General features: G+C 43.9%; 1 protein-coding gene across 1 annotated transcript; it reads right to left on the reverse strand.

The window, feature by feature from the left end:
• Nucleotides 1-264: 264 nt before the first annotated feature.
• Nucleotides 265-10,263, reverse strand: LOC309521664 (vomeronasal type-2 receptor 26-like; the record flags this gene model as incomplete). Its single annotated transcript, XM_082204374.1, has 7 exons — nt 265-1,166; nt 1,635-1,761; nt 2,555-2,782; nt 3,999-4,844; nt 5,913-6,204; nt 7,893-8,041; nt 10,126-10,263. The coding sequence occupies 7 exons, from the start codon at nt 10,261-10,263 to the stop codon at nt 265-267; spliced, it is 2,682 nt and encodes an 893-aa protein (XP_082060500.1).
• Nucleotides 10,264-11,795: the final 1,532 nt, after the last annotated feature.

Raw genomic sequence — 11,795 nt, forward strand, 5'->3', positions numbered from 1 at the left:
CTCACAAAATGCCCCTTCTGGTTTCACAGGATTGTCAAGACCATGGAGAGTAGTGGAAACGAATGAGATGCCATGTGTGTGGATAAATCATGGTTGATTAAGATATGATGAACCAGGAACAAACTTCAGAAAATATGGGACTCAGTTTATATTAACTTCATGTTTTCAATTAATACATATCCAACTGACAATGATCTGAAAGAAGTATCTCTAATTTCCAGTGACAAAGAATTGCCTGGACCAGCGAGTCACTCTTGTCAGTTTTTAATTCTTTATTCTAATTAGCTGCTCCCTGCTGTTCAGCTTAGGCCTCAGTAAAATGACATAGCATTTGGGGGTAAAGATGCAACCCAGTAACCCAAAACTGGAGGCCAAGATGGAGAAGATCTCCACAGCCACCATGTATTTGCCCTTGGTGCTCAAGTAGGTTGGAACAAAGGACAACCACACACTGCAAAACACCAACATGCTGAAAGTGATAAATTTGGCTTCATTGAAACTGTCAGGCAACTTTCTAGCTAGGAAAGCCACCGTGAAGCTCACAATGGCCAGCCAACCCATGAATCCCAGGACACAATAAAACATAAGAGTGGAGCCTTCATTACATTCTAGTATTATTTCTTCAGTCATTGAGTGCACGTCAACGTCTGGGAAAGGAGGAGAAGTTGCCAGCCATATGCTACAGATTGTGGCTTGAATAAGGGAGCAGGAAAGAACAATGGAGCTGGCCAATTGTTTCCCCAGCCACTTCCTCATTTGGGACCCTGGCTTGGTAGCCATGAAAGCCAGAACCACAATGGCGGTTTTGGACAATATGCACGAAATGGCAACTGAGAAGATCATGCCAAAAGCAGTTTGCCGTAGGATGCATGTCAGCTTGTTAGGTTGGCCAATGAAGAGCAAAGCACAAAGGAAGGAGAGGAGGAGGGAGAGGAGGAGAGCGTAGGTGAGGTTCCTGTTGTTGGCTTTGACTATGGGAGTCGCCTTGTGTTTCACGAATATTCCAAGCACTGCAGCTGTGATGGAAGAAAAGCAGACAGCAAAAGTGGCCAGACTGATCCCCAATGGTTCTCCATAAGACAAGAAAGTTTCATCTTTTGGAAGACATCCATCCTTGTCACTGTTTGGATACTGATCTTCAGAGCATTCAAGACAGTCATCCATGTCTGAAAAAGAAAAATGAAAAATACTATACTATACTTGTGAAGCCTTTTGCGCCCAGAAGAAATCAAGGCAAATGGCCAGAAAGCCTTGAATGATGGCTGTTGGATCAGTACTGGTAAAATATATATACGTATTTGGCCCAATTATTTCTATATACAAAAGGGCTGTATTTACTTAGGATTCCAGAGCAATGCAGGTCTTCACTACAACTGAAAGAAGAGAAGTTCATCACCTGGATATCACCAATCATAAGTTCTCCCTGTTTCCATCATCTCCTGCTATGCTGAAATCCTTACCTCTGCATTCCATGAGCATATGAAACTATGCTCCAAAACAGGTACATCTTACTGGTATCTTTGGACACCATTCTCTTTCCTTCCTTCTCTACTTATTTTAATTTTCATGTACTGGATCATTCTTGACAATTCTTATGACTAGTATACCCCAAAAATAAATAAAAAATCTCTGACCCTTCTGATCCGAAATCTTCCCTTCTGGGCACGGGATGCAATCATAGCAGCAAGGCAGCTTCCCTTCCTTCTTGGTCCTGCTGGAGCCCAATTGGCAATTCTCATTGCACAGAGAAAGGGGTTGTGCCTGTCCAAAAAGGAAAGAAGATGGTAATTTCTGACTTAAACATGCCGTACCTGTTCCTAAGTTGGGGCCAAATTTACTTCCCTGTTTCCCACACTGGCAGGAAGTCTGAAGTGCCAATCAGATCAGGATGACCATTCACATCCCAAGGAGCTGCTGCCCTTTGTCCTTCTGTTGTTCGCTTCACAGCAATTGCCCTCCCACTGTCTGATACTGAATGTCCCCTGCTGAACACTGAGCAGGCCACAAACACCCTGGACCCACTTTTATGGGGCCTTTGAGAACTTTGGCTCACACCTCATCCTTAGGTTCTTGGGTGTTTCTGCTCTTCATCCAAGTTGCCAGTGTTTCCTGGTTCTGGGTGTCTTCCTTTCTTCTCACAATTACTTTGGGTGATGCCATTTGCTTCATCGCTTCCTAACTACGTTAATTTTTTAGCTGTGGGCTCCTTTGAACATTATCTGAGAATCTCAACAAGGTATTGTTATGTTATGCTACAGCAATGTTTGGGGAAACAATGAAGAACAGTGATGAGGTTCTTCTGCACTTTGTTTTCTTTTTAAAATTCAGTTATTAATAAGCCCACCTATCCAACTTCTTTCTATATCACATTTTGCCATTATAAACTTCCCATTGCCTGTGCTGTTTTCAACTGCATGTTGGTCCCCCTCTTCTTCAGGAGGTGAGTTAAATCACATCTAGTTGCATCTTGGAATAGCTGTTTCAGAGTTTGAATAGTGGACCCCCTTTTTTAGCATTGAGGAAATGTCTGGAGACACTCTGAAATGGACCTTACCTGGTTGAACCTGATGGGCCAGGTGATGGTATCATCATGAATGGAGAGTCTCTTGCTTGGGGGAGCCTGGAGGTTCATAATTCCGACCTTAACTCTGAAAAAGGAGTCATTTGGGAATGTGATCCAGTTGATGATATCCAATTCAGTTACCAAATCCCCCTTCTGGCTAAATGAAACCTCTTCCCCGGCACTATTGTTAAATGAGATGCCTCTCAGAAAGTGGTGGAGCTAAATTAGTGAAGAGAAGAGGGAAGAAATCCACGAGGGTATTAGAAAGAGACAGATGTATAGCAGGATGATATTCTGTCCCTCCAATTGTTGGCATCTGTTTGTCTCGAGAACAATGGAGTGTGGCTCCAGGGGTGAGGTCAACCCGCTGTGTTAGCAGCACTGAAGTGACCTCCCCAGGGTGCAAGCCTGGACAGTCCTGGGCTGCCCAGAGGACAAGGCTCCCCTCTCAGTCTTGCTGATGTGGTCGAAAGGAAAGCAGAGCAGGACGTTTGGCACCAGCTTGGTTTCAGGGGTTGCCAGAAGGAAGCATAGAAAATAACATCCATCCGCCTAAGAGACTCCACTCTGGATCTGTGTAGGGCTTACTTTTTAGCCTTTTATTCTCTGGAAGATATCCCAGAAGGCAGCAGAGGTGGAGAACATTCAATTCAACTCTGCACAAAGTCGAGATCACGGATTCTGTTCACAGTAATTCTAACAGCTCATCCACACCATATATTTAAATAACTCTTGTTACAGTCATGGTTTCCCCCAAAGAATTATGGAAAGGAAAGTTGCTTAAAGGAGTTGAGAGTTGTGAGGAGACCATCAAGAAACTACTGTTCGCAAGATTCCTTGGTGGAAGCCATGGCTCTTAAAGTGAAAAAAGAGTGCTTTAATGTTGCAGATGTGGCCCTAGTGTTTTAAAATGAAAGATATAGCAGTCCTATCAGATAGCAGTCCTATCTATGCTGAAAGATGAGGATAAGAAGAAAAAGAAAAAAATATGGTGCTGGAGGAGACTCTTGAGAGTCCCATGAACTGCAAGAAGATCCAACCTATCCATTCTGGAGGAAATCAGCCCTGAGTGCTCACTGGAAGGATAGTTTCTGAAGCTGAAGCTTCAATACTTTGGCCACCTCATGAGAAGAGAAGACTCCCTGGAAAAGACCCTGATGCTGGGAAAGATGGAGGGCACAAAGAGAAGGGGACGACAGAGGACGAGATGGTGGGACAGTGTTCTCGAAGCTACCAACATGAGTTTGACCAAACTGCGGGAGGCAGTGGAAGACAGGAGTGCCTGGCATGCTCTGGTCCAGGGGGTCATGAAGAGTCGGACACGACTAAATGACTAAACAACAACAAGAAAAAGAGCTTTCTAAACAGTCAAGAAACTATTTTTGCACCCTGAAAGATGGCGAACTATTCTATATTAGCAATAGAGGGACATTACCTCCCATGGCTGTGGATCCAGCCTAGTCCCTCTTAGTTCATCCATCATTACACTGTGTTTGAATCTGGAGAAATGCATGTTTTGTAAAGCATGTGCCACTGCCAAGATTGCATTGTAGATGCTGTAACTGTGGGCAGTCATGCTCCTTTCAAAGACAGACCCAGGAAGAGTCTCAAGCTTCTCTGTCCCAGTGCAGAGATCATTGTCTTTCTTTTCAAAAGAACAAAGAAATGCCTCTTCCCAGAAAGTTCTGATGAAGCCATCCTTCCTTTCCGTGACAGGGTTTCTCTTCTGAAGAAATTTCTGGAATCCTAGATGATTAGCTGAATGAACTGCAAACGAAATGGCACCATGGAGAAAGCGTATGTCCCAATTTCTTTGAAAGGAAAACGATGTAAAATCCATCTGGGCTGTCATAATCCAGACTTTTGCCTTGATGTCCACAGGCATATTCATTGTTTCTGCCAAGTTGGGTATTATTCCCAATACCATCATGGTGTGAATTTCACCAATCACAACCACAACATTGGCGGTGCTACCCATAATAACACTGATTGTTTTAGAACCTTCTTCCACCATTTCCATAGACTCACCTGAAAAGGTTAGTTTGGGAAATGTTTCTGTATAATCACAGCAAATACCTCTTCCGGCAAACATGGGAAGGATGTTTTGTACAAATCTCTCTCCGTTGTCATCACTCAGAGTCACCACTCCAATCCACATCCAGCTGAAATGCAGCAGTAGCTGGAGAATCCCATTATACTGATGAGCCACATCAGGGAACATTCGGTGAAAGAACTCTTCTTGGATGTGGTTACTCAGCATAGGAGAAGAGCCATAGATGAACTAAAAATGATTGTAAAAATTATGCTTGCAAATTCGATCCACTTTGGTGTTTTTATATACCCTCTTATGGTGAATGAACACAGATGAGACTGCATAGAGAAAATTTAAAACTTTTTTAAAATAAAGATACATAAAAGCTGAACATTGGGGCCCTATATGGAGTGGCTAGAATTCCTTCAATTTACAGTGGTACCTCAGCTTACAAACACTTCGGGTTACAGACTCCGCTAACCCAGAAGTAGTACCTTGGGTTAAGAACTTTGCCCCAGGGTGAGAACAGAAATCGTGTGCTGGCGGCATGGCGAATGCAGGTGGCCCCATTAGCTAAAATGGTACCTCATGTTAAGAACAGTTTCAGGTTAAGAACAGAACTCCGGAACAAATTAAGTTCACAGCCAGAGGTACCACTGCATACATTTTATTTTTTGCTCAGTCATACATAGAGTCTAAGGTCTTTGCTTCCCCTATATTTTCAGTAAAGGGAAAAGCACAGCAGGGGTCACTTCTCCCTTAAATTTCCCATTTGAATGTCACCATCAGAACATATAAGCAAACAGTATCAGCCACGTGAACACAGAATAAAGAGCAAATATGACTAGTTTCTGTTGAAGAATCCATAGGCCAGCTCTTTGAACCATGAATTGGGGGAAATATAATTAAAATGCATTTGTAAAGGCCATTGAGCCCAATCAAGCAATGATGATTTTTGATGACTGGACTGCATCTGAACCTCAATCATGGATTCTGTGCTGGAATGCTTAAATATTGGAGAGGGGGGAATTAGCCTTCCCTGCACTGAGAAATCAAACATGTCATGCAGAATTCAAGACAGAATGGTTGTTCCTCGTATTCTGGTGTATTATGTGCAGGGATGAGTTTTGTTCATTGTGAGTCATTCACACTTTGTAATATCAACCTGGGGCCTTAAGGGATAGAATCTAATAGAAATGTGAATAGCATCCTAAATGGCCACACTCAATGCACACATCTCTGTGAATCCCTCAACCTACAGCATGAAAGGATGCAGTGCAGGAGAAACGTGAATGGCTTCTCCAATGGCTCTCTTACCTGTGGCATCTTGTAGATACTCAGGACCGTTGCCATGTGGAGACAGATGTCAGAATTCGGTCCCCCAATGACGGCTACTGGACTGTTCTCAACACCACACTTATAGTTAGGTATGAGTCTGCCCCATCCAGACAGCAGCTCCATGGAGCCATGATAGGTCCAGCTTGCAACGAAATGGCTGTTCAAGATGTGGAATCCCAGGGTGACATTGGGCAAGATCTGTGGGTTGTCATTTATCTCCTTTACAGCAAATACCAAAGCCACAATGTGCTGGTAGAGTTGTGTCATGAGCCTGCAATGAGAGGTCCATTTTGCATCTTCTACAGCAAATGACATTGTCTACATATCTACTTATCTCCCTAATGAGGAAAAAATACATCAGATGAGAACAGACTAGAGCTTGAATACCCTTGACAAACAAAACTGGACATATAGATAAGAATCCCATATTATTTATTGAAATAATGATGAAATACTTCAAACATTTCAATCTAGAGAATTTTCTTCTGATTCTTGTCTTGCTCAAGTTCCATGCAATATTTCAAATGCATAGCATAGACTTCAATTATACTTCACACCACCTTTCACTCCAAATTCAGGGTGATCTACAATAGATATAGCACTCCCAATAAGATGCTAAGTTGGGGTTTTGAAATTCCATGTGTTACTCCCTTGATCCACTGCTCCCAGGGCCCTATGGCCTGCAGGTAGGAGCATCTCTGTTTGAACAATCTAAGCTTGATTACTACTACAACTACAAATGCTGATAAATCAGGTTCAGGTGGTTCAGGTGAAGTGTTCACATCCTTGATTTTGCATGATATTAACAAGGCATCTTGAATTGGATCTGATAGTTCCTCAGTGAACTCAGGTGCTTGGAAACTTAAAGCAACAACTTTTATCAGAAGAGAAGCAGCCTTAGATTGAGTTGAAGAGGGGATTTGTTCTTCTGTTTTGACAGCCAGGTCTGGTATTAATCACAGATCAGTAATATTTTTAAAACTATGCTTGTTTTATTTCTTAAAGTGAATATTTGTTGCTTTTCAACCACTACCTCTTACCATATGCACATTATGAAAAGATCTCTCTTTTCCATGAACAAACATTTGTATCCCCATTCAGCGAGGGGCAGAAACACCCCACAACAATGTCCTGGCTGCAAGGGTAATATTTTTCCCACACCCCTTTTTCCTTGGATCACATAAACCTCTTTCCACGCTGCCTTTCCCTGTGCCAGTTAATGGAGAGGTCACATTCCCGGGGAAAAGAGGCAACATCCCAAAAAACTGGATGGAGAGGAAGAAAAGCCCAGCCCTTCTTCCCTTGATAATGGGTCCTCATTGGAAGGGTAAGATTTAATTCACATCATTTTTCCTGGGGATCCAGGTTACTATATCCACCACTCACCTTCCCCTTTGCAAGTCAGTGGAGTGATCTGCCTAACCCACCACAACCCTTGGGATACCAAGGCCTTTTCTGGCAGGCTGAGATTTCCCCCACTTTAGTCTTTCCTGAGAGTGCATAATCTGTTTTCAGCCTCTACCCCTGTCCCCACAATTCCTATTGTGTCCACCTCAAGTCCGCTCAGGCAGGAGAACCACTGCAGCAATCATTCTGAAATATGACAGAACTTGTTCCTTAGAGAAGGTGAGCACGCCTACACATTGCATCCAAATTATAGCAGGTTGGACAAATTCTATGATGCACAAGAGAAAATAAATACACCTGCCGTTGCTACTATTAAAGTTGGGAATGTGGTAAACTGGACTTGCTTCACTGACATTAATTTAAGACTATGGTAGACACTCTTAGCAGAAATGGGCTCGACCTCTCAGGTCCCCACTTCCCCACCCCAGACAAAAGCACATCAAACGCAGAAGCACAATAATTACTTATAAGGAAAGCCGATTGCACCAACAGCAAAATATGAATACATTTAATATGGATGCATTATATTGTTAAATAAACACAGTTCCTTACATCGGGTCATCAAAGAGTTTAGCAGAGGGACGTTCTTTGAAAGTTATCTTGTTTATGAATGTATAGACCTGAGACATGATGCCATCAATCATGAGGTCTCCTGACTGATAATATTTGTGAAGAATGGGAAGAGGGTCACTGGTGGGGCACTGAACCAAAGGAATATTGCATGTAGTTAGAGGCAGCAGTATTAATAGTAAGATCACAAACACTAACATCTTGCAGGAAAACTCTTTACTGCAAAGGACACTTCATCTCTTTGTAATGCAAGAGTCCCTGCCTTAAATTAGTACTCCAGCAGCTGATTTGAAGAACACAGAACTGAAGAATCAGTAACCAGATGAAAGAGCCTTGCATTTCTATAGCCTTAGTTTACATTTTGAATGTGCCCACTTGAATTCTCCTGGGTTGGGGAAATATAGCTGTGATTATGATTAATTTGATAATTACAGGAGATATAATTTATGGCAGCTGTTGTTTATGACTCACTCATCATTGTTAAAGAAATCATGTCTCCCCCCCCCCCCATAGCAAATGTCTTCTTTGATCCTGTTCAAAGTTATAGAGAATCACAGGAGAGAGGGGAAAATAGAAGATTTGTACTCCCTCTCCCATGGAAATGGAAAAACTTTTGCACTTTCCTCCATGTGTGGTGGAGGTGGGCAAGGCTATATGTCAAATTAGAAGAGGCTTGGGGTGGTATTCAATATTCGTCCTACTCAGAGTAGATCCATTGAATTTAATGAGCATGACTAACATAGGTTAAATAATTCAGGATTTAGTTGAATGCACCCCTTGGTCTCCATCTTTTACAAGAGCAGCAGTTCAGGCCAGTCTTAGCCCAGCCTCTTCAGAGTAGGGTGCCTTGCATAAATCCAGTTAGTTGCAGTCACTTTCTAGAAATGGCACCTTTTATGTATTTATGTACTTTGAGTTTATGTATATTGAGTGGTAAAAAGAAGATTTGCATAATATCTCGTAGTGTCCCTGTATAACCTTTAGAAGACATCTGAAGGCAGCCCTGTATAGGGAAACTTTTTAACGTTGGATGTTTTATTATGTTTTCATATATGCTGGAAGCCACCCAGAGTGGCTTTTTCCTCAGAAAAAGGGTTAGGGGACTTTGTCCAAAGCCTTACTGAAATCAAGATACACTATGTCCACAGCATTCCCCTGATCCACCAAGCATGTAACTCCATCAAAAAAAAATTATTTTTGAGATACCCACGCTGGGTCTTGGTAATCACAGCATGCTTTTTAAGAGCTCACAGACTGACGATTGAATTGTCTGTTCTAGGAGCTGTTCTGGTTTTGGATGCTGCTCATCAGGTCTTGGAGATCTGAATTTATTTAAAATTGTTAGCTGTTCCCTTACCTCCTCTTTTCCTATCTTGGGCTACATCTCCATCCTTACATCATTTATTTTAAATAAAAAAAATTGTCCAGTAGCACCTTAGAGACCAACTAAGCTTGTTCTGGGTATAAACTCTCGTGTGCATGCACACTTCTTCAGATACACAAAAGCTTATACCCAGAACAAACTTAGTTGGTCTCTAAGGTGCTAAGGAACATTTTTATTTATTTATTTTGACTGCATCAGACCAACACAGTTACCTACCTGAATCTAGAATCATTTATTCTCCAGGTTGGACACTGCTTTCCTTTTGGGTGAAGATAGAAGCAAAGTAGGCTTTGAGTAGTTCTGCCTTCTCTCTGTCACCTAATAGAATTTCTCATGTTCCTCACACAGAGGACCTACCACTTGTTTGTCCTTCCTCTTGCTTTGAACATAGTCAAATAACCCTTTTTTAAAAAAATACCGTATTTTTCGCCCTATAGGACGCACTTTTCCCCCTCCAAAAATGAAGGGGAAATCTAGGTGCATCCTATGGGGCGAATGCAGGCTTTTGCTGAAGCTTGGAGAGCGAGAGGGGTCGGTGCGCACCGACCCCTCTCGCTCTCCAGGCTTCAGGAAGACATCCATAGCCTAGGCAGCCCTGCGGGAGGTCCTGCAGGGATGTCTAGGCTGCGGATAGCAGCCTGCCGCCCAGCGCAAGGGGCGCCCTGAAGCAGAGCGCCCCTTGTGCCGGGCAGACATCCGCAGCGTGTTGGAGCCCTGCAGGAGTTCCCCGCAAGGCTCCCCACGCTGCGGGGAAATTTTTTTCTTTATTTCCCCCCCAAAAAAAACTAGGTGCGTCCTATGGAACGGAGCGTCCTATGGGACGAAAAATACGGTACTTCTCTTCCTTATTCTGATCTTCATCTTACAACTGTTGGCTACTTGTGTATGCTTCTCTTTTATGATTCCCCATTTCTTACACATGTTCTTCCTGACTCTCAGCTCATCTGTAATCGCCTTATGCAGCCACATCGGTTTCCTTTGATGCCTCCCACTTTTCTTTCTGGTTGGAATTGTCTGCCTTTGGGACTTCAGCATTTCTCATTTAGAAGCTCCCATCCCTATTGGGCTCCCTTCTATTCATTCCAGACTATGGGACCTCACCCAGTAGCTCCTTAAGTTACTGGGGCCTCTGTGCATACTTTCCACTTTGGATCCAGGACATGGGCGTGAGTCAAAATGCTGGGGGTGGAAGTGGCGGCAGTATTGGCAGCGGCAGCAGCACTGCCCCTATCCTCTACTGGGCTCTGGCGGCCACAGCTTCTTCAGGGCTGCCTTTCACCACCAGACTGCAGCTCCACTCCCAGCTCAGGCCTGAGCATGAGGTGGAAGTAGCAGAGAGGAGGAGGAGTAGGGGCAGTGGCCACCTCTCCTCCACTGGGCTCCAGCACTTGAGGAACTGTGAGGGCCGTAGCTTCCTTGGTGCTAGCCCAGTGGGAGGGAGGGAAAGAGCTGCCATTGAACAGCCCCCACCACTGCCAGAGGGGCAGAGAGCACCTGCTCCCCCTGTGCCAGCAGCCACTCATGGCCCACTCCTTTCCATGTGCTGCCGCCACCTTCCTGCTGAGCTCACAGTTCCCAGGGGCCATGCGCTCTGCACACCCCAGTGGTGCCAGGAAGCCACAGTTATCCACTGGGGCTGGGAAAGGTGAAGCAAAGCGAAGAGAAGGGCTGTCTTCGCTTCCTCGCTCTGCCAACCTGGCACATCAATGTTTTTCAGCTTCCTCTGCATGCTCTGATTGGAGGAGTCCAGCTTCTCCCAGCAGCCACCACAACTGCCTTCTTTCATTGGTAACCTTATTTAGACACTGAGAAGAGCAGAAAGTTGTGCTCCTCAACAGTGGCTGCCCAAAGGAGGACACACGGATCCCAGGACATTCCTGGATCCAATCAGAGAGCAGGCTGACTTCTTTGAATCTGGGATGCCCTGCTCAAGAGAACAGTTGAGTGCTATGTTCTATGTATTCTGAGTTCTCCCTATGGCCTTCCTCCAGCTTATTCACTTCTATGTCTTCTTTAAAGGAAGTGGAATTAAGTGGAGGGATATTAGGTGGACCTAGGAGATCAGGGTTAAAATCAGTCGTGAAGTTCACAGTGTGACCCTGAGCCAGCTGGCTGCCTTCGCCCTACTAGTTTTTATAAGCCAGTAGCGACAAGGGTCAAATACCAATGGAACTCAAAACCCACAATTCCTCTTTGAGCCAGCTATCCATTTTTCATTGAACGGGAAGCTTCATTGGAACTCAGATTACTTGCTGAGGAACAACACTGTGAAGACCTCAAGAGCACATATAACACCCTGCCAACCTTTAGTCTCCAAGAATAGCCTTTCCATTAGGTGCTTCCATCAACAGGGACACCTTATGATCTGCAAATCCAAGAGTGTTTGACCATGTAAAAATTGCTCAAAGAACACTCATATCAAACCCTATGCTCTGTGGTTTAGACCCCAGTGCCACCTGCGTCCCTTATAAGGGACAAGCACACTACACAATAACAAATAT

Source organism: Podarcis vaucheri, assembly GCF_965113315.1.
Source record: "Podarcis vaucheri genome assembly, chromosome: 16".
NCBI classification, from domain to species: Eukaryota; Metazoa; Chordata; class Lepidosauria; order Squamata; family Lacertidae; genus Podarcis; species Podarcis vaucheri.